General features: G+C 33.9%; 1 protein-coding gene and 1 non-coding gene across 4 annotated transcripts in view; both read left to right on the forward strand.

Annotated features, from left to right (window-relative positions):
• Positions 1-26,619, forward strand: part of Bmpr2 (bone morphogenetic protein receptor type 2) — a 103,670-nt gene that overhangs the window by 15,964 nt on the left and 61,087 nt on the right. For all 3 annotated transcript variants that reach the window (XM_048808329.1, XM_048808328.1, XM_048808330.1), the window contains exons 2-3: positions 4,044-4,214; positions 5,077-5,247. In XM_048808329.1, the coding sequence (XP_048664286.1) occupies positions 4,044-4,214; positions 5,077-5,247 (342 nt within the window). The remainder of the gene's footprint in view (positions 1-4,043; positions 4,215-5,076; positions 5,248-26,619) is intronic.
• Positions 16,074-16,146, forward strand: Trnam-cau. Its single transcript has one exon. It is a non-coding gene; the product is annotated as a tRNA-Met (tRNA).

Here is a 26,619-nt window from a genome sequence, read left to right on the forward strand (position 1 = left end):
CGCAGGCGAATTGCAGCCTGAAATTACCTGATCTATGGCTGAATGAGTTGCGGTCAGTCGAAAACAGGGAAGGTGATGTCAGTTTACCAACATGGTGGCTGCTGGCCTCCTCTGTGGTCTGACCGGTGTGGAGAACCGAGATGGATCGCTTCCTTCCCCCGTCTCGAACCCAGAATTCAGCCCTGAGTACGGTGCTTGCGCGGCTGGCAGAAACTGCAGCGCTGTAACCCTGCGTCTCTATCCCAGCGCGCACTGCAGACTCTAGCCGCGGGGCGATTTGCTGAATAAGCAGTGTTACCCTCCGTGCGACAAACCTCTCACCTTTGAGTCCCCGTAGCCGATCCTCGTGCGATGGAAATCCTTCCTCCAGGTTCTGGAGCACCCCACTATTGCTGGAAATTCCTAACAAGATATCCTTTAGCCGTCCTGACTTGTCATACTCCCACACAGTGAAGCAGCACACGGGGGTAATGCACTCCCCTTGCCGCCATCTTCCTTCTCGCTTTTTTTTTTTTTTTTAATTAGGGGTGGGGAGTAGTTAGACAGGAGAGGTTGGATTATTTTTGGTTTTTTGTTTATTTGCTTTTTGGTACCTGGGTTTAAACCCAGAGGCGCTTAACCAGTGAGCCACATCCCAACCCGTTTTATTTTTTGAGACAGTATCTCACTAATTTGCTTAGGGCCTTGCTAAATTGCTGAGACTGGCTTTAAACTTGTGATCCTCCTGCCTCAAGTCTCCTGAGCCTGTGGGATTGCAAGTATCTGCTACCATGCCCAGCCAGATTTATTTTTTGTCTAGCTCTATAACAACTTTAGATTTCTGTCACCAAGTTATATAATAAGGGCACTAAAAATTATATATGTGTCTATTTTTCATGTATTCTTTTACAAAGATATATCTTTTCTTTTTATTCTTGAATAAGGCATGTTTTGATCTACCTGCTTCCAGGTACAGTCCGATCCCTACTTACTTACTCAATATTCAGTATAAAATCCTAGTCAAAGAAAGTAGCAGAAGAGGAGAAGGTGTAAAATTAAGTTTATCTTGGTTGTGGAAAACTAAAGTTATTAAATTCATAAATTTATTCTAAACTTTCTAACAATCAAGACAAAAAAAAGAAACAGTAGATTATGTAACTTTGATGTCTAGTAGGAAGTAAGAAGGATTTTTACCTGCGCAGGATAGGGAGAAGGAATTATGCCTCATGGATAGATGCCTTTCAGATTTATAAGTTTTTTGTTTGTAGTTAAATTTCATAACTGAATCTTTGTGTCATATGTAAACATATATTTAGTTTTAATTTTTATAATAATTAATTTGGTAAAATTTGACAATTAGGGGATAACCTAAGGAAATGCTGTTCATTGTTAAATGGAAAAGGTAATATAGTAAATATGATTAAGCTTGTTGTTAAAAGAATTAGAGCATGGACCAACTTGATAAAAACTGTGGTAGAATCATTAGACTAATGTCCTAGAATTTGTTTTTATAAATAGGTAGCACTATATATTTTGGCTGTTTAGTTGATACTAGTAAATAACTTCTAGAGGACTACCTAAAGTGATTTTATTTTATTTTATTATTTACTTATTTTAAATTTTTATTTGTTCTTTTTAGTTATACAGGATAGTAGAATGTATTTTGACATATCATACATACATGGAGTATAAATTCCCATTTTGTGGTTGTACATGATACGACGTTTTACTGGTCATGTATTCATATACAAACATAAGAAAGTTATTTCCAATTAATTCTACTGTCTTTCCCATCCCCAACCTTCCTTCTATCCCCCCACTCCTCCCTGTCCAAAACAGGTGAAACTCCATCCTACCCTATCCCCACATCCCTGTCTATTGTCAGTTAGCATCCACATATCAGAGAGAATGTTCTGCCTTTGGTTTTTTGGGATTGGCTTATTTCACTTAACATGATAGCTTCTGAGATGAGACGAGATCAGGCGCATTCAGGGTGGTATGGCCATAGACCACTTAACATGATAGTCTCCAGTTCTGTCCATTTACTGGCAAATACCATCATTTCATCCTTTTTTATGGCCGAGTAATATTCTATTGTGTATATGTGCCACATTTTCTTTATCCATTTGTCTGTTGAAGGGCACCTAGGTTGGTTCCATAGTTTAGCTATTGTGAATTGAGCTGCTATAAATCTTGCTGTGGCTGCGTCACAACAGAATGCTGATTTTAAGCCCTTTGGGTATATGCCAAGAAGTGGATAAGTGTGTCAAATGGTGGTTCCATTCCCAGTTTTCCAAGGAATCTCCATACTGTTTACCAGATTGGTTGCACCCATTTTCAGTCCCACCAGCAAAGTATGAGTGTACCTTTTCCTCCACATCTTCGACAATATTTATTGTTTCTTGTACTCTTGATAATTGCCATTCTGACAGAAGTGAGATGAAATCTCAGTGTAGTTTTAATTCACATTTCTCTAATTGCTAGAGATATTGATCATTTTTTCATATATTTGTTGACTGATTGTATTTCTTCTTCTGTGAAGTGTCTGCTCAGATCCTTTACCCATTTATTGATTGGGTTATTTGCTTTTTTTGGTGTTAAGTTTTTTGATGTTTTTATATATCCTGGAGATTAATGCTCTATCTGAGGTGCTAAAGTGATTTAAAACATACAAATCAAGTCTCATTTTTGTTTTTCACTAATTACTGTCTGTGATTTGGTCTATCCAAGTAAGATGCTTGAGGGCTAGAACTCTGCTACTTGTGAATACTCTTTTGCCTACCCCAATTCTTTAAAAGTACTTTCCATTATAGGAAATATAGCAGTTTTATGTGTATATATATATTGGCTTAGACACTTTCATTTCTTCTCCAGAATTTTAGTTTCGTTCAGAAGCATTTATTTTAATAAATTTTAATAGATCATTTCCATTGCTAAAATTCTTGTGAATTATGCCATACCAAGTAGATACATAAAATGAATAGAATGAGTCAGAATCCCAGGAGGAATATATTGGCCAAGTGGATTAGATTAGTCTTCTGACTGATCAAACACATTGGCAAAGGCTACTTTAAGTAACTAAATAAAGATCAAATGTTGCATTTGATAACATTTTACTTCTTTGGGATTCTCACCAATGTTGATAAATGTTTGTTAGCCAGGAAGTTGTGTGACAAATATTGAATAGAAATCAGTTAAATTATTTTATGTGCACAGAGAAAGATGAATTGGTATTAAAATTACATTAGTTTGTCCCTTCAGTATGAAGAACTGTTGAGCAGTTCTGGCTGTTGATATTTTAAATAGTGGAAAGTAATTTTTTTCTTGCTCACCTAGTAGATTTAGTTTTATAAACAGATTTAATAAGGTTTAATTTATATACCATGAGATTTACTCATCTACATGAACAATTCCATGTTATTTATTTAGTAAATTTATAGATTGTGTAACCATTATCTAATTTTGAAATGCATGTCACTCCAGAAAGAAACCATGTGCCCATTTTATAGTCATTCTTTGCATCCTTAGTATACCATGCCTAATAATTTAACTTTCTGCAATACACTATAAAACACGATCAAAATGAGTATTGTAGAATTTTCCAAAAATTTTAGACCTGTAAGTTTGTGTATTTCAGCATTGGAGATTGAACCTGGTGCCTTGTACATGCTCAACAAGTGTTCTGTCACCAAACTATGTCTCAGCCATGTTTTTTGTTTGTTTTAAAGATCGTTTTAGAGCATGGACATTTTCTTTGATGATATTTCCTTGTTTGGACACCAAATTATTTAATAGAAGAAAGAGCAGTGTAATAATATGAGGAAAAGAAGATTGTTTTTGGGAAATGAGGGTTTTTTTTTTTCATATTTGCTTCTTACTTGGGTGTTACAAATTAATTAATTAGCAGAAGGAAGTTATCGAATAAAGTAAACTTTAAAAATAAAATATTTGAATTTGAAGGATTCCGTAGGGAAAATTATGTCATTGAAATAACCTGGCTTTTATATAAAGTTTTATAGAGATTATAACAAATTAATTCATCATTGTTATTCTCTTTATTTTAGCTTCCCAAAATCAAGAACGGCTATGTGCATTTAAAGATCCATATCAACAAGACCTTGGGATAGGCGAGAGTCGAATCTCTCATGAAAATGGGACAATATTATGCTCAAAAGGTAGCACCTGCTATGGCCTTTGGGAAAAATCAAAAGGGGACATAAATCTTGTAAAACAAGGCAAGTAATGCTTTTCTTACCTGACATGGAATTTCATACAATTGAAGTTTATCTAAAAATGTTATAAAAATAGATTAAGATCTTCTTCATAAAAATAATAAATTTAAAAGTATGTCTTGAACTATTCCCTGAAAATATTTCTAACCTCTATATAATATTTCATTTTCTTTATGTATCACAATTTACTTACATATCATTCTATTGTTGGACATTGTTTTCACTGTAATATATACTGTTGCAGTAACAACTTTGAACATAAATCTTTGTATCTGATTGTTTCCCTCATGTGGATTTGTTAGATTATAAAACACATCAGGGGCTGGGGATATGGCTCAAGTAGTAGCGCGCTCGCCTGGCATGGGTGAGGCACTGGGTTCGATCCTCAGCACCACATAAAAATAAAAAATAAAGATATTGTGTCTACCTAAAGCTAGAAAATAAATATTTAAAAAAATATATGAGTATTTTAAAGACTGTATAAAAAGTGCCAGGTTGCTTTCTAAAAATGCCATCATTTGCATTCCTTTTAGCATTGTATGAGAGTGTCTGTGTTACTGAATCCTTGTTAGGATTGCATATTATTATTTTTTAAATCTAGAACTATTTAATTGGTTACCTTACTATGGTTTTAATAATTCTTAAATTAATGATGCAATAAAACATTTTGTTCATGTTTTTCCCCCATGAAATGTCCATTGTTTCCTTTGCCATTTTTCTGTTTGTCTTTTTATTGATTTGCAAGACTGTCTTATAACTTCTATATTTACTCTTAGATTTATTGCAGTTATTTCTTAGTTTGTTGTTTTCCTTTTAGTTTTGTCAAATTGTTTCCTAACTTGTTTTTATTAATACTGGTTTATAGGATGTTGGTCTCACATTGGAGATCCTCAAGAGTGTCACTACGAAGAATGTGTAGTAACTACCACCCCTCCCTCAATTCAGAATGGAACATACCGTTTTTGCTGCTGTAGCACAGATTTATGTAATGTCAACTTTACTGAGAATTTTCCACCTCCTGACACAACACCAATCAGTAAGTAGTTAAAGTAACTTATCTTTGTAATTCCTTTCTCCAGAGATTTTGAAAATATAAAATAAAAATTCAGGGTTGATAGGAGTGGGAGACTTGCAGCATCTTAAAATGACATATGGCTAACACTTGAAATCCAGAGATGCACCAGAACTGGCAAGACATCAGTATATTATCAAATAAGTTTGAATCAAAATATAGTACTCCTAAGGAGGGGAATTTGACAATACTAAGGAAACTGTAGCTGGGCTAAGTGGCAAGTGCCTGCAGTTGCAACTACTTGGGAGGCTAAGGCAGGAGCATCACTTGTGCCCAGGAGTTTAAGGTCAGCCTAGAGAGACTCTTGTCTCCCCGCAAAAATCCCAGAAAATTACATGGGTGTTTTCTCTTCCACCCAGCATTCCCATTTCTAGAAGCTTATTTGAAAAGATAAATCATTAGTAGTATGAAAATACATAGACATAGTTATTCATTGTGGTATTATTATTTATAACTAATTAATATTGGAAATTACCTATGTAGTTTTTACTTTTGGTATAATGTCATTAGCTACATATGCAGAAAAATTATATGCAAAAATTTAAATCATTTTAAAGGGAAAAGGAACTAATATAAGTAACTTACAAAAGCATTATTTGAGTATATATATATATATATATATATATATATATATATATACTCTTTTGGGGAAGATGATATATGAAGGGTTAAGAGGAGAATTAAACAAATCTTGAACTCTTTTTAGAAGGTTTGTGTTTTAGTAGTATAGTCAAAGCAATTCTGAAACAGTGTAGGTGTATTGTAGTATTATAAATATATACAGTAGTGTTCTTGGGAGCCAGGTTTCTTATTGAAGAAATAGGGATAAATAGTTACCAAACAGGGGAAGACAGAAGAGAAGCCTGTGCAAATAGATTATAATTCTGGTTACTGATGTGGACTTAGGTCTTTTAAACTATACTTGTTGGTATGTTAAATACATATATACATGGTTGTATAATAGATATGCATATTTGTATATATTCGTATGTGTATAAATTTATTTATATATACACACTAATTTTTTGACCTTTTTGTTTTTGTCTACTTTTCTGTTTTTGTCTACTTTTCTATTTTTGTCTTCTTTCTCTCTTTCTACCTTTTTTTTTTTTTGTGTGTGTGTGTGTGTGGTGCTGGGGATTGAACCCAGGGATTGAACCCATGTGAGGCAAGCACTCTACAACTGAGCTATATCCCTAGTCCCCTTTCTGCCTTTCTTGTTTTATTTTTTTCTTTATTTTTATTTCTTTCCTTCTTTTCTTGACCTTCTTTCTTTGAACCTGGGACTTCACACATGCTATGCAAAAGCCCTGAGTTACATTCTCAAACTACATATAAAGCATTGCTAAAAAGGACAAAAAGCCAAAGTACCCCAGTAGCAGTAATAATGTTTAATGGCCATATTTTTGTCTCTAATACTATCCTTCACTAGAAGAACTAGGGCTCCTTGAGAGAACAACTTATTCTAGGATGCAAGCAGGGTAGTAGTTTATGACAAGCATGAAATAGAAAGTATTGCCCCCAAATATAATGGATAAGCCTATCATAAGAATGCAGGAGCTGGGGCTGGGGTTGTGGCTCAGTGGTAGAGTGCTTGCTTGGCACATGTGAGGCCCTGGGTTCAATTCTTAGCATCACATACAAATAAATAAATTAAATAAAGGTCCATCATGAAAAAAAAAAAAAAAAAAGAATGCAGGAGCCAGCTTGAAATAACGTCCACAGGCTAAATCTGGGGCGACTTTAGTGCTAAAATAATTAAATATAGTAATGAATTATGAACCATTGGAAGGAAAATGAATTCATGAGAAGAATGTCAAGTGCTAACTGGTAAATATAGGAGTGTTGGAGTTGGCAAATCATCATTCTGCAACCATCACATTAAGATTAGATCTGGGGTTAGGGTTGTAGCTCAGTGGTATAGCACTTGCCTAGAACATGTGAGGCACTGGGTTTGATCCTCAACACCACATATAAATAAGTGAAATAAAGGTATTTTGTCCATCTACAACTAAAAAAAAATAATTAAAAAAATCACACAAGAGTTATCAAAGGATTGTAAATCAAGAGTTTTAATGAGGAACCAGGATATTTGTATTGTTTAAAAGTGTCTCCAACATAATTGTAAGGGGAAAATTCAGAATATATAAGTGGAGAAATTGGATGACACCTTGAACAGGTCATGAAAATTAACATAATTAACGAAGGGCAGATGGACATCCACAGTACTTAGGGGATACAACATTATTATAATGTTATATTCTGGCCAAAAATGGATATCCTGAATCTCTATTACCAAAGTCAGGGGAGGTTATATATTTTAAAATTGTCTCTGTCATATATGACAAAGAAAAGCTATGGAAAAGGTATACATTAAAAGAGATTTAAAAGACTTGACAGATAAGCAGTACACCTAATTGTCCTTCTGAATGGGGAAAATATGGTAAAGGACATTGTTGGGTCAGTTGACAAAAATGGATGATTAGAGATCAGTTTATTTAAATATTAAATTACTGAAGCTGATAACAATACTATGGTTTTACAAGAATACATCATATTCTTAGAAAATATTCTTAAGAAGTATTTAAAAAATAAAGGGCCATGATATATATAACCTACCATCTAATGATTAAAAAACAAACATAATATGCATGGGTGTGTATGTGTGTAGAGAAAGAGAATAATAAAGCAAATGGGGGTAAATGATAGCAAAGAGTAAATCTGTGTTAAGGTTTGTTTACTCTTCATCATATTTTTGCAAAATATATTGTAAGTTTTAAGTTTTTCAAATAAAAAGTTTGAAAAATTTTAAAGCTTTTTAAAATTTAAATATAGCACTTTGTAAGAATTCTCTCAGTCAACAAATATGGTGAGTCTATACTCAAAGACCTTCTGTTTGGGATTATTTCCTTTGATTTATTGATGAAACACTAAACTGAAAGCAGTAGAACGTTTCTCTATGCAGACCATTAGCTTTAAAAAACATTTTTTTTTTGGTTGTAGATGAATAAAATACCTTTATTTCATTTATTTATTTTTATGTGGTGCTGAGGATCGAACCCAGTGCCCCACACTTGCTAGGCAAGCACTGTACCATTGAGCCACAACTGCAGCTCTGACCGTTATCTTTTATTAGGAGATTATTCTGAATTGGGTACATTAATTTTCCTCTGTACATCTGCCTAGATGAAAGAGGTGAAGTACATTTGTATATCATTTTCCTCAAAGATCTTTACATTTATATTACATTTTAGATTACTACCTGGATCTTGGTTTCTGTAATCTTTTGATTTAAAAGCATGAGTATTGCCAACTAGGAATCATTAATTCCCAAGAAAAAGGCAGAGTGTTTAAAGTGCTCTAATTTGGGAGCATTAGCACAGTTTATGTATTTTATTCTTTAAACAACAGTAACAAAATCAAGTTAGTTGAAGTTAGCAAACAAGGTGAATATTGGCTTTTGCATTAATTTCAAGGAAAATAACACTAAAAATAATCACATTTAGCCTGCAAGTGCTAAGTGTTTAACCAAAATAATAAAATAGTTTTAAATATTGAAATTTAAAGAAAAAACCTAAAATATAAAATTAAGAAGCAGAGCTTTTTGTTCATGGCCACATAATAATAAGTAAAAAGTTTGCTGATGGTGATTTTTTTTCTTCTTTCAAATTTTATTTTAAAAGTGTATATATTTTAAAACTACTAAAAACATAGCATAAAGTTATCAGAAATAGAAGAAGAATAATGTAGGATGACTATTGGTGGGAAAGGATACATATTTCTACATTTTTGAATTGGTTGAGTCTTTAAAATGGGCATATATTTGTGTATTACTCATATAATTAAAGTATCACCTGCTTGTTAATTTGAAAAAAAATAATAGAAAAATGACCATATGCCTGTGGTACCACCTACTCTGGAACCTAGGACCCCACCTCAAAAACAACAACAACAGCAAAAAAGAAAAAAAGAAAAATGACATAAGTAGAAAGGAAATAAACAATTTCCAATAGTCTCTACACCCATATGCGATCATTGCTAATATTTTCAATATTTTTTCCCAATATTTTCTTTTTAGTTTTTGTATAGCTGTATTAGTAGTATGTATTTTACATTTGCTTTTTTTGTTTAACAAAACAAGTATTTTCCAGATTATTATGTTTCACAGTTGTTAGTTTATAGTTACATAGTATTTCAAATCAACTAGATATTTTCCTTGTCCCTCCTCTTGCTTTTGGGCATTTAGGCTTATTTCCAGTTTTTTATTCCAATGAACATCTTTGTATGTACAGCTGTGTGTAGCATTATAATTCCCTGAATTGGTATTTCTGTAGCCAAAAGTAACAGTGTTAAAGTTATGTATATATCATTAAGTTGCTTTTCAGGTAACTGAAATAGTCACATACATCGGTGATGTATGAAAGTGCACATTTCATCATATCTTTAGCAGAAGTAGTATTACTAAAATAAAACTTTACTGAGAGCATTTTGCAAAATGATTTTCAGTTTTTATTAGAGATTCATGTTTGTTATTTTTAGTTGTCTCATATTTAGTGTCCATTTATAGTATTGTTATTTAAGAATTTTTAAATTTAATTTGTTTTATATTGTGCCTGTTATAGGGTACCATTGCATGTATGTTTTGTGTAATGTTTGAATCAGGTTTAGTGTATCTATTTCCTTAATGATTATTTTTGAATAAAGAAGCAAACTAACTTTGAGAAAAATGATTTTTAAAATAGTCTGAAATCTGGTCATCTAACCCCTTTGTCAGTTTGCAGAATCTACATTTTAAATGATAATAATAAAAATATTTTAATATGCAAAATTTTTGTTTATTGCAAAATCTTTGAAGTTCAACTCTTCCTAATGAAACACCTTTAATATCTGTCTTTCAATAAAAATTTAATGCTCATTTTATAGTGTGAAAATTATACTTTAATTAAGGTACTAAAATATTCATTACTCAATCTTCTGAGAACAGTATTAATGAAACATTAGCTCCACACCTCACATATCATTTTTGTGATGGATTATAAAACCTCGTTTTTGTACAATATTTTATACTTTCAGAGTTCTGTCACATAAATTCTTTTTTTTAAATTTTTTAATTTTTTTTTTAGAGAGAGAGAATTTTAATATTAATTTTTTTTTTTTAGTTTTTGGCGGACACAACATCTTTGTTTGTGTGTGGTGCTGAGGATCGAACCCGGGCTGCACATGCCAGGCGAGCGCGCTACCGCTTGAGCCACATCCCCAGCCCCACATAAATTCTTTTAAGATGTCATCTTAATATTTAAGTACTTCAATCAGAAATTAACCCTTCTGTCCTAATGAATAGGCTTACTATTCAGGAGAAATGGTCAATGAAGTGGTTGTATTTCTCAAGCAGAGCTGATTACAGCTTATTTTTCTTTAACTTTTTGCCTGTCATTTCATTGGTAGACAACAGTAAGTGTCAAGTGTTCATATATTACGCTCCCTGCAAAAATTTAATTTTTTTTTAAATTTGAATTTCAAGCTCTATAAAGGGTTACAAAAAATTGTACAAAGAACTATCCTTTACCCAGATTTACCTGTTGCTAGCATTTTGCTTTATTTTCTTATCATTGTTCTACCCTGTAGATACATATACATTTTATTATTTTTTTCTGAACATTTTCAAATAAGTTGCAGGTATTACATCTAAATTTTAACATGTTTTGTAATTGTCTCTTTACCTACCTTTTCTACTAAACTTTGAAGTGCGTGGTGATAAGGACTTTTTAAAATGCCCTTTTGTCTTCATAATGACTAGTGCAGTGTTAGGAACATGGAGGGCAATAAATGTTTGTGGGATATGTATTAATTAATATGTAAATTCTGAAATATTGTCAAATGCTGGGAAGTAATGTTTTCTTTTTAATCTGTCAAGATTAAATAGATCCATACAGTGGATCAGTAGTTTTTGAAAGCTGGTCACTGCCTGACTCAGTGGCACACACCTGTAATCCCATTGACTTGGATGCCAAGGCAGGGGGATTGCAAGTTTAAGGCCAGCCTAGGCAACTGTCTCAAAATAAAAAATAAAAAGAACTTGGCATGGTGACTCATACCTGTAATCCCAGCAACTCAGGAGCCTGAGACAGGAGGATCACAAGTCAGACTCAGCAGCTTAACAAGACCCTAAGCAACTCATTGAGACCCTGTTTCAAAATAAAAAATAAAAAAGGATGGGGATGTAGGCTCAGTGGTAAAGCACCCCTGGATACAAGAAGAAAAGAGAGAGGTAGGGTTGTAGCTCAGTTCAGTGGTAGAGCACTTGCCCAGCACATGTGAAGCACTGGGTTCCATCCTCAGCACCACATTGAATGAATGAATGAATGAATGAATGAATGGACGGACGCACGGACGAATGAGTTGTGTCCATCTACAATGAAAAATATATTTAAAAAAAAGGAGGGCTGGGGTTGTGGCTCAGTGGTGGAGCATTCACCTGGCATGTGCGAGGCCCTGGGTTCAATCCTCAGCACCACATAAAAATAAGTAAATAAATAAAGGGTTTTTTTTTTTTTGTTTTGTTTTTTAAAGGAAAGCTAGGGGAAGGAGAAAGGGAGGGGAAAAGGGAGGGAGGCAAGCTGGTTGTTGTCTTCAACTGAAAGGGCAAATGCAGCAAAATAGTTTATGGAATAGCAAGTGCAGATAAAAACAAAAAACTAATTATTAACTCCTTCATTTTGATTCATATTTAGTTCCCCTTATCCCCACCTCAAAAAGGAATCATCAGTTTTCAACTTTTAAAGTAAAGCGAAATATAGGAAACTTTTCCTAAGTAGTTGCTATTATGTGATCTCATTTCCAAACAAGCCTACTTGTTATAGCTTGTTTTATTACTGGTAAGGAAAAGGGTTATAAGTTTAATGGCCACATAATGAGGTTATATTCTAGGGAATAGCAAAGGGCATTTAATGTTCTCTGTTAAATCCCAATCATTTCCCTATTGTTTTCAGCTGAACAATTTACTTCCTTAGTTCAGTCCATTCATTGCTGTTTGTTGGAATGACATCTTTCTTGTCAAGTATTCACTTACACAGTCACAACCCAACTTAGCAGCCTTCTTACCTCTATAACCTATATGTTGAGTGGTCAGACCAAGTAACAGTAGAAGAATATATGACTCACTGAGCATTATAGGTTAGATTTCTCTTGAGAAAAGGCCTTTCTTCTTTCAAGTTCAGTTGACACTGAAGACAACAAGGTACTTAGTAATAGAAACTAGAGCATATAATAGCAGTGATCCTTGAGAATGATACAACAGGAGTTTTTTGGGGAAATATGACAGACCAACCACATGACCATAAATGAATATCTGTAATTGTGCTGAACTAGGGTCTCACATTATAATCAGTCCTATCTGTAAATCTCCTATCTTGTGTTTTTGTAACTCAATTATAATTTTTCAAAGATTTTCTTTTTTCTGATGAGTCTATGTTTCAAAGTTGTTTGTCTCTCTTAAGGGAAATAGGTATTAAATATGACTGCTTCCATTATATGGGAATGTTAAAAAAAATAGAAGCCAGTAGTTCTGAACTTGTTTAGTACAGTAATAAGTAGACCTACCTTTAGACAAAATGATGTAATTAAGGAAGATTAGGTTCTTTACTTCCCTTGAGATCTTATTCTCTGACCGCCCCACCCCTTTTTCCTTAGAAAACTCTCTACTGTGCCCAGTGCCCTGGTTTGAATCTATTAACTTTTTCAGTCACTTTCTTGCTTTCCCTCCCATCAATTCATCCTGTTCTTAGTCCTGTTTCCCTGGTCTTAAGATGCTGGTGGTAGATAACCATTTACTGGGTCTTTATTCATAAAATACTTGCATTAAACTTAAGATTCTTAAAGAATGTTATTACAGATAGGATAAATCTAGTAGTGAAACTTTAATTTACTATTCAGATTGTAGATTATGCAGGATTATAGAGTTATTAAACAGACTGAGCAGTCTCTTTAAAGTAAACCTTTAAAGGGAAGATTTAATATAAAATCTTCTCTAGCTGATCTAGTTAAGAAGTTAACAAGTGAACTCTTACCTCATGAATAATATTTTGAGTACCCAGTATGTCCCAGATACTGTTCTTTTAGTGTTCTATATGAATTAAATTTTTTTAATTTAACCGTTATAGAAACATTGTGAAATGATTACTACATATTCTTATTTTATATTGACTCCACTGAGGCAGATATGTAAACCTAATTTACTTAAAATTGCACATTTTATAAGTCACAGAGCAGGATTCAAACCCAGATGTTCTGGCTCCAGAGTATTTGTTATTAACCATTATATTCCATACACAAACAAGGGACCCATTTATGTTTGTTTCGTTTGGCTAGGGAGAATTTTTTTGAAAAATTCAAGGACCCTGCATGATGTTCACCATAATCTATACATGATTAAGTATTATAAAATATTTTCTATATTCACATGACATGTTATTTTATTATTTAATATTTTCTTCAAATTATCTTATTAAAATTTGTGTGTATTTTAAAAGGAAACTTCCCATCATTACTGTAAGTGGAAAGCCAGCATCATAAGTAGATAGCAACTTTAAAATTTATTTAAGAATAAAAGTGATGAAAAAAAAAAGAAGAAAAGTGATGAAAACAAAACTATATTAACTAGCTAGATATTGCTTGCTTAAATATCTGAGGCTTGAAACTTTCTCTGTGTTAAAAAGAAAGGATAGCAAATGTTTGACAAGTCATGAACTTCTACCAGGTTGAGATTTTTCTTCTCAATAATAAGAAAAGAGAAAGAAAAACTTTCACTAATACAGGTCCATGTACTACCTAAAACCAGAAGTCTTGACTCTGCAGAGCTGAACTAAATATATTTTGAGGTATCTTCCAATCATGAGTTTTTGTAGTACCTACTCTGTTTAAAAAGAATATCAGTCTTTAAGTAAAGATATTCATATCTACAATATTCTTTTATTTTCTTATACCATTAAGAAATTTTTAAAAATGTTTTTATTTTAGTTGTTGATAGACCTTTATTTTATTCATTTATTTATATATAGTGCTGAGAATCAAACCCAGTGCCTCATACATGCTAGGCAAGTGCTCTACCACTGAGCCACAACTCCAGCTCCCATTAAGAAATTTTTATGCTTATGAATTCCCAGAGTTTTAAAGAAATGTATAATTATTGCAAACTTTAAAAACTTATTAGAACAATTTTGTGATAAGATTTCTAGAATTGATATAGTTAATGTTTCTACCTATAAAACCAGTAGTTTTGTGTATTTTTAAAAAATTAAATAAATCTAATTCATTCTATGGAGTAGTTTTTGGTGAAAGTCAGGATATAAATGTAGAATATTTTCGTTTTCTTTTATTTAGTTATTAATAATTTTGATGGTCAGTTCAAATTGATGAGAAACAAAGATCCAAGTTGCGTCTAAAACTAGGTTTAAGAAATTACATTCTAATTTATTCTGTGCTCTTAAGATTAGAAATGTTAATTTCCAGTATCTGGCAAGAAATGTCTTAATCTTATACAAGCTGGAAAAGAAGGCCTTCTTTCAAAAAAGCTAATATTGGTATAGGACCACTGGTGGGTTAAGAGCTATTGTGCATTTAAAGTATTTTTTTCAATGTTACATTTTGTTGTTATTATTTGTTTTTGTGGCACTGACATTTGAACCCAGGGCCTTGTTCATGCAAGGCGGGCACTCTATGGTTATATCCTCAACCCACTTATTTAGTTTTTATTGCTTCTGTGACAGCATTAAAGTGATTGAATAAACAGAAAATGAGAAATAAGGATGGCTTAAAGTCCTCGTTTATTACATCAAGAAGCAAAACAAGGTGTTTTTAAAAATATTTTTTGTTTTGTTTTAGATGGACACAATATATTTTATTTTTATGTGGTGCTGAGGAGCGAACCCAGTGCCTCACATGTGCTAGGCGAGCGCTCTACCACTTGAGCCACAACCCCAGCCCAAGGTGTTGTTTTATGCTTATTAAAAGTATTGATATAGAAGAAACAGAACAACATAAATAAAAAAAAGTATCCTTTAGGAAAATATGAATTCTTTAATGTAGTAGTAACAAGATTATATATTTGCACATTATGTGATGTTGATCTGATACTTTTCATTCTGCAATTTTGCTCACTGTGCGTTATTGAATGCCAATTGCATCCTGTACCACCTATGTGTCTTGCTCTCTGCTCTCAAAAAGTAATTCTTTTTTTATGTTTGTGTTTTTAAAAATTTATATTATTTTACGGACAAAGTAAAACATGTTGACAAACCTGGCTTTTGCTAACAAACTCAGTGGAAGCTTTTCATCTGCAAAATTTAAGTCCCAAGCATGTTTGGTGAAATTGAATAGTATTTTAAAATAAGTGTCTTCTGAAAATTAGATGTAGATCAAGAAATAATTTCCATGTCTTTATTTCAACAACTGCAATTTTTCTTGTCTTTAAGGATTTCCAATTCTATGTGTGTTCCTCTTTTAATGACTTAACTGTGCCCAATTTTTTTGTAAATATGCTCTCTGCCTACTGAACATTTTCTATACATTTTCATATAGAAAAACTAATTATCCATTTAATAAATATGTAATGGTTTCAGATGGAAATATACTATGGTCCTCTGACATGAGAACACTTCAAATACAGTCAGAAACAAAATGAAGCTAGCCATAATTTAAATAGCAGAGGTTGTTAAAATAACATTAAGTCGTAGTTGGCTGAGAATGTACTGACAATTGCAAAAATATTGTTAAAAGTACTTCTTGGATGGGCTGGAGATATAGCTCAGTTGGTAGAGCGTTTGCCTCATGTGCACAACGTCCTGGGTTCAATCCCCAGAACCACCAAAAAAAATAAATAAATAAATAAAAGTACTTCTTGGGCTGGGGCTATAACTTAATGGCAGAGCACTTGCCTAGCTTGTGTGGGGCAGTGGGTTCGATCTTTAGCATAAAAACGAACAAATAAATTTTTGTCCATCTACAACTACAACTAAAAAAAAATTACTTCTCAAATTGTTTCTTTTTAAAATGTACATTCTCTACTAGCCATAATATGAAATTATTTCAATCAACTGCTAAAAAAAAAAAAAAAAAGAGGATCATCAAATGGAGAGAAGCATAGTCACTTGATTCTTTGGGAAGCTATACTGAATTAAGAGCATAGGCTATCAGTTCAGTGCCTGATAGCCTAGGATTTTTCTAGGAGAGAACTGTCTTTAAATCTTTTTAGAAACTATTACAAATATCTTTCCTAATTTCATATTACTTTTACCAGAAAGAACGCTTTGTTGCTAATTTTTATTTCTTATATATTTGAACTTACATTCTGTGATTTTTTTTTTTTTTAGTTGTGGATGAACACAATACCTTTATTTATTTACTTTTACGTGGTGCTGAGGATCAAACCCATTGCCTCATATGTGCTAGGCAAGCATTCTACCACTGAGCTACAAACCCAGACCTGTGATTTTTTTACTCAAAGTTTTGCTGTTCTCTTTCCTATGAAATATACAGTTCCTGTGCTCTTTTATGTAGTTGAGAAACAGAACAAAGATAGTATTCCTCTATCTTTCATACCCAGAAAAAAAAAAGTGTTGTTTATTCTTGAACAGAGGATATTCTGCTTTATTTTTCTCAAGTGTATGCTTTTTTGGGGGATACCAGGGATTGAACTCAAAGGTACTCAGCTACTGAGTCACATCCCCAGCCATATTTTGTATTTTATTTAGAGACAGGGTCTCACTGAGTTGCTTAGCACTTCACTGTTGCTGAGGCTGGCTTTGAACTTGCTATCTTTCTGTCTCAGCCTCCTGAGACGCTGGGATTACAGGTATGCACCACTGCACCTGGCTTCAAGTATATTATTTTAAAGGTGTTTAGCAATAAGTAAAATATAATTGACCTTATTACTCCTGGATTCTGCATTTTTTCTGTTAATTGCTAAAATGTATTTGTAACCTCAAACCAATACTTGTGATGTCTTCATGGTCATTCAGAGACATGTGCAGGGTAACAAAAATTTTGATTTGCCCTAGGTACACATTCCTAGCTGAGGTCAAACAAGGCCATGCTCTGCCTTCTTCTTTCAGTTCTCATGTTGTAAACAAATGCCTTTTCACAGTAAATGTAGTGCCACTTTTTAAATTTTTTTCATTTTTGTGCTTTTTGTTGATGATTTTGAGGTTTAAAATGGCCCAGAAGCATGATTCTGAAGTGCTTTCTAGCATCTCTACGCAAAAGAAGGCTGTGATGTTCCTTCAGGAAAATGTGTGAGTTTTAGTTAAGCTTCATTCAGGCAGGAGTTCCAGTGCTGTTGACTGTAACATAAATGTTAATGAATCAACAGTATACTATATATTAAATAAGCTAACTTTAAAAAATATAAAAGAAGGCTATATATTGATGAGTTGATGAAATTCTGTGTTTTAGTTAGAGTTTTTACTGGTGTGACTAAAAGACCTGTCAAGAATCATTTTAGAGGAGGTAAAGTTTATTTGGCTTATGTTTCAGACTTTCCAGTCCATAGACGGTCAACTCCATTGCTGTGGGCCTGAGGTGAGGCAGAACTTTGTAGCAGAAGGGTGTGGAGGTAGAAAGCAGCTCCTGATATGGCAATCTGGAAGTAAAAAGAGAGAACTCCGCTCACCAGGGCCAAAATATAAACCCCAAAGGCATAACCCCAGTGTTCTCTTTCCAGTCATACCCCACCTGCCTATAGGTATTGCCCAGTTAATTCATATTAGTGGATTAACGCACCGATTAGGTCAAGGCTGTCATAACCCAGTCATTTCTCCTCTAAACTTTCTTGCATTGTCTCACACATGAGCTTTTGGAGGAATCTTATATGTAAAACATATAACATATTGTGACTAGGAGTTCATAGGATTCTTTATTTTTTTCCAAAAGTAGTTGTTCAGTATTTGTGTGTGTATATGAGCCTTTATAAAATATAACCACTGCAAATAATGAAAACCAAATGTACCTATATTGTAGTTAGCAGTTCCTGACATGACTCACATTGACCCCTGCTTTCTTTTATAATCCTCTTCCCCTGAATGGGGGCTAGACCTAATGACTTGATTTTACCAAACAGAATGTGACACAAGTGATGGGTTCTCATTTGTGTATGTAGATTTTTAAGACTGTGTCTGCTACCTTGCTGGTATGCTTTCTTTAACTGTCCTTATATGTTTATTGTAATGATGAGGAGCACCTGACAAAGAACTGAGGTCAGCAACCTGCTAAAAGCCAGCAAAAACAAAAAAACAAACAGAGGCCTAGTGTCTGACAGTTTGTGAGGAACTGAATCCTATTGACAATCATAGAGTGAGCACAGAAGCAGATACTTGAGATGAATATGGCATTCACCTACACCTTGATTGCAGACTTGTGAAAGATCATCTTTGAAGCACTTAGCTAAACTGTGCATGGATTCCTATAGAAACTAATATAATAAATTTTTTACCTAAAGACTTATTAAAAAAAAAAAAACAGCAGTGTAAATTCCCAATAAAATTGAGTGGAAGGTACAGAGATTTCCTATATACTCTGTTCCCACATGCATAGTCTTCCATGTTATCAATATTCCAATTAGAGTGGTGCAAAATATGGTTAAATATTTGTATGTATGTATTAAGACCTCTAATCATATGCTTTAGGTGGGGTGGGCAGTAACAAGCAGCACTGTACTTTACCTGTTGACCCTGTTGGCAGCTTTTCCCCCTATTTTAATTGTTATTTTCACCTTCGTCTTCTTTTTTATTTTATTAGTTGTTGATGAGCCTTTATTTATTTATATGTGGTGTTGAGAATCAAACCCAGTGCCTCACACGTGCTAGGCAAGCACTCTACACTGAGCTACAACACCAGCTCCCTTCTTTTTTTTTTTTTTAACCCTTTCTATTTGAAAATAGTGGCCACAATTCCTTCCTTTGTATTCCTGCCTTTTCACATGAAAATTTCTGAATATGGAGAAAAAAATTAAGAATATTAAATTACATTTTCTTACATTTCTGTGTAGATTCAATAATTACTAACATTTTCCAAATTTTCTTCTTATCTTTCTCTGCCTCAGGATAGATTTATAGTTATACATATAGGTATGCATACATTTGTTTTTGTTGTGGTTGATGTTGAATCATTTGAAAATAGCTGTAAATAACATGTATTTCTTAAAAATACAAGACACGTACCATTGTCAAATTCAAAGAAAATTAGCAACATTTATATTTTCTGGATCTATTTATGTTACAGATTATAAAATTGATGTTTTGTCATTCTGTCCCATTTATTGGTTGTCATTCTTGTGTTAAAAATATTTTTTAAAAGTATTACTGTGGACTTGTATATTTTTATTTTAATGTTTAAATTACCCTGAATTTGGTTAGAAAAGTCCCTTTAAGCTGGTCCTATATCCATTTTTTCAATAACATTTTTTTGAGATATGGTTCACATACAAGATACAAGATGTTAATGTATACATTTAGTATACGTAATTCAGTGTTTTTTCATATATTTACAGAATTGTTCGAAAATAGGCTCCACCTATTTCCAGTACATGTTCATCATCTCCCAAAAGAAACATTAGCAGGCCATTAGTATGCATTTTCTATTATTTCTTGCCCCGCAAGCCCTAGCAACCACTCATCTACTTTTTGTCTGTATGGATTTGCTTGTTTTTGTCATTTCCTGTGAAAAGGTATGTGGGATTTTTATGCCTGACTTTTTCCACTTAGTTGGTATGGTTTGTATCACTGTGAAAAATATCAAAGAAAAACAGCTTAAAGGAGGAAAAATTTATTTCGGCTCTCAGTTTCAGAGGTTTTAGTCCATAGTTGCTTGGTTGCATCACAATGGGCTTGTGGTAAGGTAGAATATTGGTAGCAAAGCTACTCAACTCTGGATGGCCGAGGGGGGTGGTATTGAGGGATTAGGGGCTAGGGATAAGATTTACCCTTTAAAGGCATGTCCCCAATGACCTACTTCTTTCAACTGGGTACCACTTCCTAATAGTCCATTTAACTACAGATTCATCAATGTAAGCATACATTGATGAAATGAATGCCCTCATCATACAGTTACTTCCCTAAAGTCTCACCTTTGAACATTGTTGCACAGGGGACCAAGCCTTCAACACCTGAGCCTTTGGGGAGAAATTTTAGATCCAAACCATAACACAGAGTATGTTCAAGGTTCATCTGTGTTTTAGCATATATTAATATTCATACTTTTTATGGCTAAATGTTTCATTGTATTAATACACCACTTTTTATAATTTATCTACCAATTGATGAATATGTGAGTTATTTCTGATTTTGACTGTTATGAACATTCGTCTACAAATTTTTATGTAGATATATGTTTTTATTTCCCTTGCTCATATACTCAGGAATAGAGTTGCTAGGTTTTATGGTAACTATATTTAGCTTTTCATGAATTGCTGTACTATTTTCCAAAGCAGTTATACCATTTTATAGTTCCACGAACAATACGTAAATTATTCAATTTTTCCATTTTTATGCCAACATCTATTATTGTCCATATTTTTTTATTGGTTGTTCAAAACATTACAAAGCTCTTGACATATCATATTTCATACATTAGATTCAAGTGGGTTATGAACTCCCATTTTTACCCCAAATACAGATTGCAGAATCACATCAGTTACATATCCACATTTTCACATAATGCCATATTAGTAACTGTTGTATTCTGCTACCTTTCCTATCCTCTACTATACCCCCTTCACTCCCCTCCCATCTTCTCTCTCTACCCCATCTACTGTAATTCATTTCTCTCCTTGTTTTTTTTCCCATTCCCCTCACAACCTCTTATATGTAATTTTGTATAACAATGAGGGTCTCCTTCCATTTCCATGCAATTTCCCTTTTCTCTCCCTTTCCCTCCCACCTCATGTCTCTGTTTAATGTTAATCTTTTCCTCCTGCTCTTCCTCCCTGCTCTGTTCTTAGTTGCTCTCATTATATCAAAGAAGACATTTGGCATTTGTTTTTTAGGGATTGTCTAGCTTCACTTAGCATAATCTGCTCTAATGCCATCCATTTCCATGCAAATTCCATGATTTTGTCATTTTTTTAGTGCAGAGTAATACTCCATTGTGTATAAATGCCACATTTTTTTTTTATCCATTCATCTATTGAAGGGCATCTGGGTTGGTTCCACAGTCTAGCTATTGTGAATTGTGCTGCTATGAACATCAATGTGGCAGTATCCCTGTAGTACGCTCTTTTAAGGTCTTCAGGGAATAGTCCGAGAAGGGCAATAGCTGGGTCAAATGGTGGTTCCATTCCGAGCTTTCCCAGGAATCTCCATACTGCTTTCCAAATTGGCCGCACCAATTTGCAGTCCCACCAGCAATGTACAAGTGTACCCTTTTCCCCACATCCTCGCCAGCACTTGTTGTTGTTTGACTTCATAATGGCTGCCAATCTTACTGGAGTGAGATGGTATCTTAGGGTGGTTTTGATTTGCATTTCTGCTAGAGATGGTGAGCATTTTTTCATGTACTTGTTGATTGATTGTATGTCCTCCTCTAAGAAGTGTCTGTTCAGGTCCTTGGCCCATTTGTTGATTGGGTTATTTGTTATCTTATTGTTTAATTTTTTGAGTTCTTTGTATACTCTGGATATTAGGNATGCTCGGTGTCCTGTATGCATCGACAATTTGTATATCCATTTCCTTTTTTATTTCTGGAAAGTTTTCTATAATTATTTCATTCAGCATATTGCTCATTCCCTTGGTTTGAACCTCTATACCTTCCTCTATCCCGATGACTCTTAAGTTTGGTTTTTTTATGTTATCCCATATCTCTTGGATGTTTTTCTCGTGAGTTTTTACCAGCCTTTCTGAGTTGGCTAGACTCTTTTCAAGATGATATATTTTGTCTTCATTATCTGACGTTCTGGCTTCTACTTGCTCCACTCTGTTAGTGATATTCTCATTTGAGTTTTTAATTTGGTTTATAGTTTCCTTCATTTCTAGAATTATTGTTTGATTTTTTATAATCTCTATCTCCTGATAAAGATGCTTATTTGCTTCTTTTATCTGTTTATGTAATTCACTTTCAATGTGTTCTTTCACTGTTTGAATTTGCTGTCTCATATCCTCTTTAAGATTCCATTCCATCTGTCTAAGGTATTCCTTGAGTTCTTTATTTGGCCATTTTTCTGATGCCTCTAGGTCCTCCTGAATATTTAGGCTGTCCTGCATTGTTTGTACTCCTTTTCTTCCTTGCTTTTTCATGCTGCTCATGTTACTTCTTGTTCTGTTTGACTGCTGAGTTACTGTTTACTCCTGTAAATTTATTTGATGCTGTCGCCTCTGGTTATCTCTGGTTATCATTCTGGTGACGTCAGTTCTCTGCCTATTGTCCATATTTTGTATTATACTACCTTAGTGGATGTGAGGTGGTATCTCATTTTTGTTTTGGTTGCATTTACCTAATTATTGATAGTGTTGCTGTAGTTTGAATCTGGCCTTTTTCTCAGAGGCCCACATTTTAAAGGTTTGGTCCCTGCTTGATCAGTTAGGAGGTGGAGGAAACTTTTGGAGGTAGGCCCTACCTAGTGGGACATTTTAGGTCACTGGGGGTGTACTCTCAAAGGAATTCTGGAACCCCGTCTCTTCCTCTTCCGACCCCCCCCCCAAAAAAAATAAAAAAAGAAACACCATGTCCTGGCCATAAGATGGCCAACTTTGCTCTGTCATATGTACTTGCCTCCCCACAGGACCAAAAGCAATAAGGCCAACTGAACATAGATGAAACCTCCAAACTGTGATGCAAAATAACTTTTCTCATTATAAGTTGACTAACATAGGTATTGAGCATCTTTCCTTGTACTTATTTTCTTTAGTGAAAGTTAATTCAAATGCTGTGCCCATTTTAAAATTGTGCCTTTGTCTTTTTATTGTTGTAAGAGTTCTTTTTGCATCCTGGAAACAAATATCCTGTCTGACATATGATTAGAAAATATCCTTTTTCTGTTCTCTTGCTTGTTATTTCACTTTCTTGATAGAAGACTTGGAATTACACAAGGTTTAAATTTTGACAAAATTTGGTTTATCTATTTTTTTTTCCGTTTGTTGTTTGTGCTTTAGAAGTCTCATTTATTTATTTATTTATGGTATTGGGGATTGAACCCAGTTTACCATTGAACCACATCCCCTTTTTATTTTGGATAGGGTCTTGCTAAGTTGGTGAGGCCAGACTTGAGCTTGTGACCCTCCTGCATTAGCCTCCCACGTCCCTGGGATTATAGATGTGTGCCACCATGCCCTTGAAGTCATATCTAAGAAACCATTTCCTAATACATAGTCATGAAGACTTACTTCTTAGGGTTTTATAATTTAGGGTCTTATATTTACATCTGTGATCCATTTTGAGTAAATATTTGTATATTAAATAAGGTATAGCATTTCAACTTTATTCTTTTGTTTGATATCCAATTTCCCAGTAGCATATATTAAAAAGACTATTTTTTTCCCCATTGAATTGTCTTTGTACTCTTGTCAAAAATCAGTTGGCTGTATACATGAGGGTTTATTTCTGAACTCTCATGAATTAGGTGAGTAAACACAGGCCTCTGTTGTTTTCAGCATTTTGTAGAATGAAAAACAGTTCCCCAAAGATATCTGTGAGGTTACCTTATTTGGGAAAAGCATCTTTTTGTATATGTGATTGATTATTAAGGGTCCTGGGATGGGTGATTATACTGGATTATCTGGGCATGTCCTTATAAGAAAGAGATATTTGGCACACACACAGAAGAAGGCAAATGTGACTAGGAAGACAGAGTTTAGAATGATGCACCCACACAAGCCAAGGAATGCTGGCAGACACCAAAGGCTTGGAAGAAGAAAGTAATGGACCTTCCCCTTAGAGCCTCTGAGGGAATCGCAGACACCTTAATTTGACCCAGGAAACTTAATTCAAATTTCTGTCCTCTAGAACAAAGACTTTAATAAATGCATTGAGTTGTCTGCAGCTACATTAAATTTGGAATCCTAGCCATATGAGAATCTGGAAAATGTAGGGTTTATCTTCCTAGCCCCTGTGAATATTAGGAAGGCACAGTAGAATAAAGGCAGAATGGATTTTGTTTGTTTGTTGTGGTGCTGGGGATTGAACCCAGGGCTTTGTGCAGAATGGATATTAAGGAGCAGTTTACCATATCCCTCAAAATATTTTTCCTCAGTGACACAATGTAAATTTCTGGTATTATGACCCTTATAGAGAGGAATCAGGAAGTAGACAAGAGTGAAAAATGGATGATAGAGGGTGTTTCACTCCAGTTTGAATTTTTGAGTCTCTCTCATTATTTGTTTTCCTACGAACCAGTCACAGTCTAGTTATGTCATTGCCCTTCTGTGCCCTGAATTTTATTTTTCATCTGCTCCCTGCTCCTTCCTGCAGACACATTTTAGTGTTTCTAGTCCCTGGACTCTGATGATATGTCTCTCTAACACACATACAAACATCTTTGGGATATTGTCATGCACTTCCTTTTTCCTACCACCCTACTGCACCTTCATGCTTGTGATTCAGCATGTGTATCTGCTCCTACTGTTGGCAGCATAGGGTCTTTAGAAAGTTCTTAAATAGCTTCAAAATATCTGAGCAACATTTCTCAAGCATTTTTGCTTGTGTAAATTTTGGAGAAACAAATTAACTGACTTAGCTCTTTTACATGGCATATAATACAGTAGCCTGAATTAACTCTGCTACTTAAGCATTTTAGAGTCGAAGCACCCAAGACATACAAACAATTATGTTGTTCTAATATATAAAAGTCTTATCCACTAAAAAATTATGGCATGGTAATAAATAAACAATTAGCTATGACACAGGACATGGTGATTATGTGATTTGACAGGTGTTAAAATTGTTTAGTAATATTCTATGAGCATAATCCATGTGATTACAGATGGCAGAACAAATATTTCAGATAATCACAGAGACCTTCCAGGAGTATAGTTGATATTACATGTGCTGTGATGATTCTGATTCATTTATATATTTTGTGATTAATAACTGTTTGAAAGTGTTGGGATAAATTGCATCCTATAGTTTTCTTTTCCTGAATCCATTAAATGGAAAGAAAAACCGAGAGAATATATCCAGCAGATATTGGAACTGTATCAGATTTTATTTTTTAATCATTATATTCCTCTGGAGTTAAGATATCTAAATTCCCAGCCCAGAATTTCCATCTCTGAGGTGTGTATAGAGGGGTGTGGGCTGATGGGGGATAGGAGGGTAAAGGAAAATTTTCACTGAATATCTTGAAGTTTTCATGTCAGTGTATCACCTACCCCAACATATTAAAAAGATGTTTAAACTTCAGAAATATTGTAAGTGCAGAATATATCAAGACCTAATCTGGATTAATAATATTATACATCAGAGAATGGAATTTATACCGAAAGATTTATTTGCAGATAGTTTCTTTTTAAATATATTTTTAAGTTGTAGATGGACACAATGCCTTTATTTTTATTTATTTATTTTTATGTGGTGCTGAGGATAGAACCCAGTGTCTCACCCATGCTAGGCGAGCACTCTACCACCGAGCCACAACCCTAGCCCTTGAAAGATGTTTTATTGCGCTTGAAAGAAATGTGTGATCCCATGAGTAAATAAATACAAGACATTTTTTTAAGACTTTACAAGGAAGGATGGTAGAAAGGGACAGACATTATTGGCCTATGTACATGTATGATCACACTACTGGAGTGACTCTGAATCATGTACAGCCAGAGGAATGAGAAGTTGCATTCCATTTGTGTACTGTATGTCAAAATGCATTCTACTGTAAAATCAATCAATCAATTAATTATTTTTTTTTTAAAGACAGGAACTAAAAAGAACTGTGGTAGTGGGGTTTGGGGGAGCACAAGAGTATTCCCAACAGGTTGTTTGGGACCCATTGGTCAGTCTTCCAAACTAATGAGTCACTGATGACATTCTCTCACTATTCTAGTGTACTTATTTCCAGTGTGATCTTATCAGTGCTCTCCACATTCATTCATTGATTCATTCATTCAGTAAGCAGATATTGAATAATGTTATGCATGTAAGTCACTGTGTAAATGTGAGGTGTAAGAAATGATACACTTTGTTTTCTTATTCTCTTTATTAACCTCATCTATGAACTTATACCTGTTGGGGATGGGAATATAGGGAAGAATACGGAATGGGCAGAAGTCATATCAGTAATTATAATATTATGAAATAAATGCTAACATTATCTATTAAGCACTTTATTTTTTTTAAATTTTTTATTGTTGGTTGGTCAAAACA

This window comes from Marmota marmota, unplaced genomic scaffold (assembly GCF_001458135.2).
Source record: "Marmota marmota marmota unplaced genomic scaffold, marMar, whole genome shotgun sequence".
In the NCBI taxonomy this organism is placed as follows: domain Eukaryota; kingdom Metazoa; phylum Chordata; class Mammalia; order Rodentia; family Sciuridae; genus Marmota; species Marmota marmota.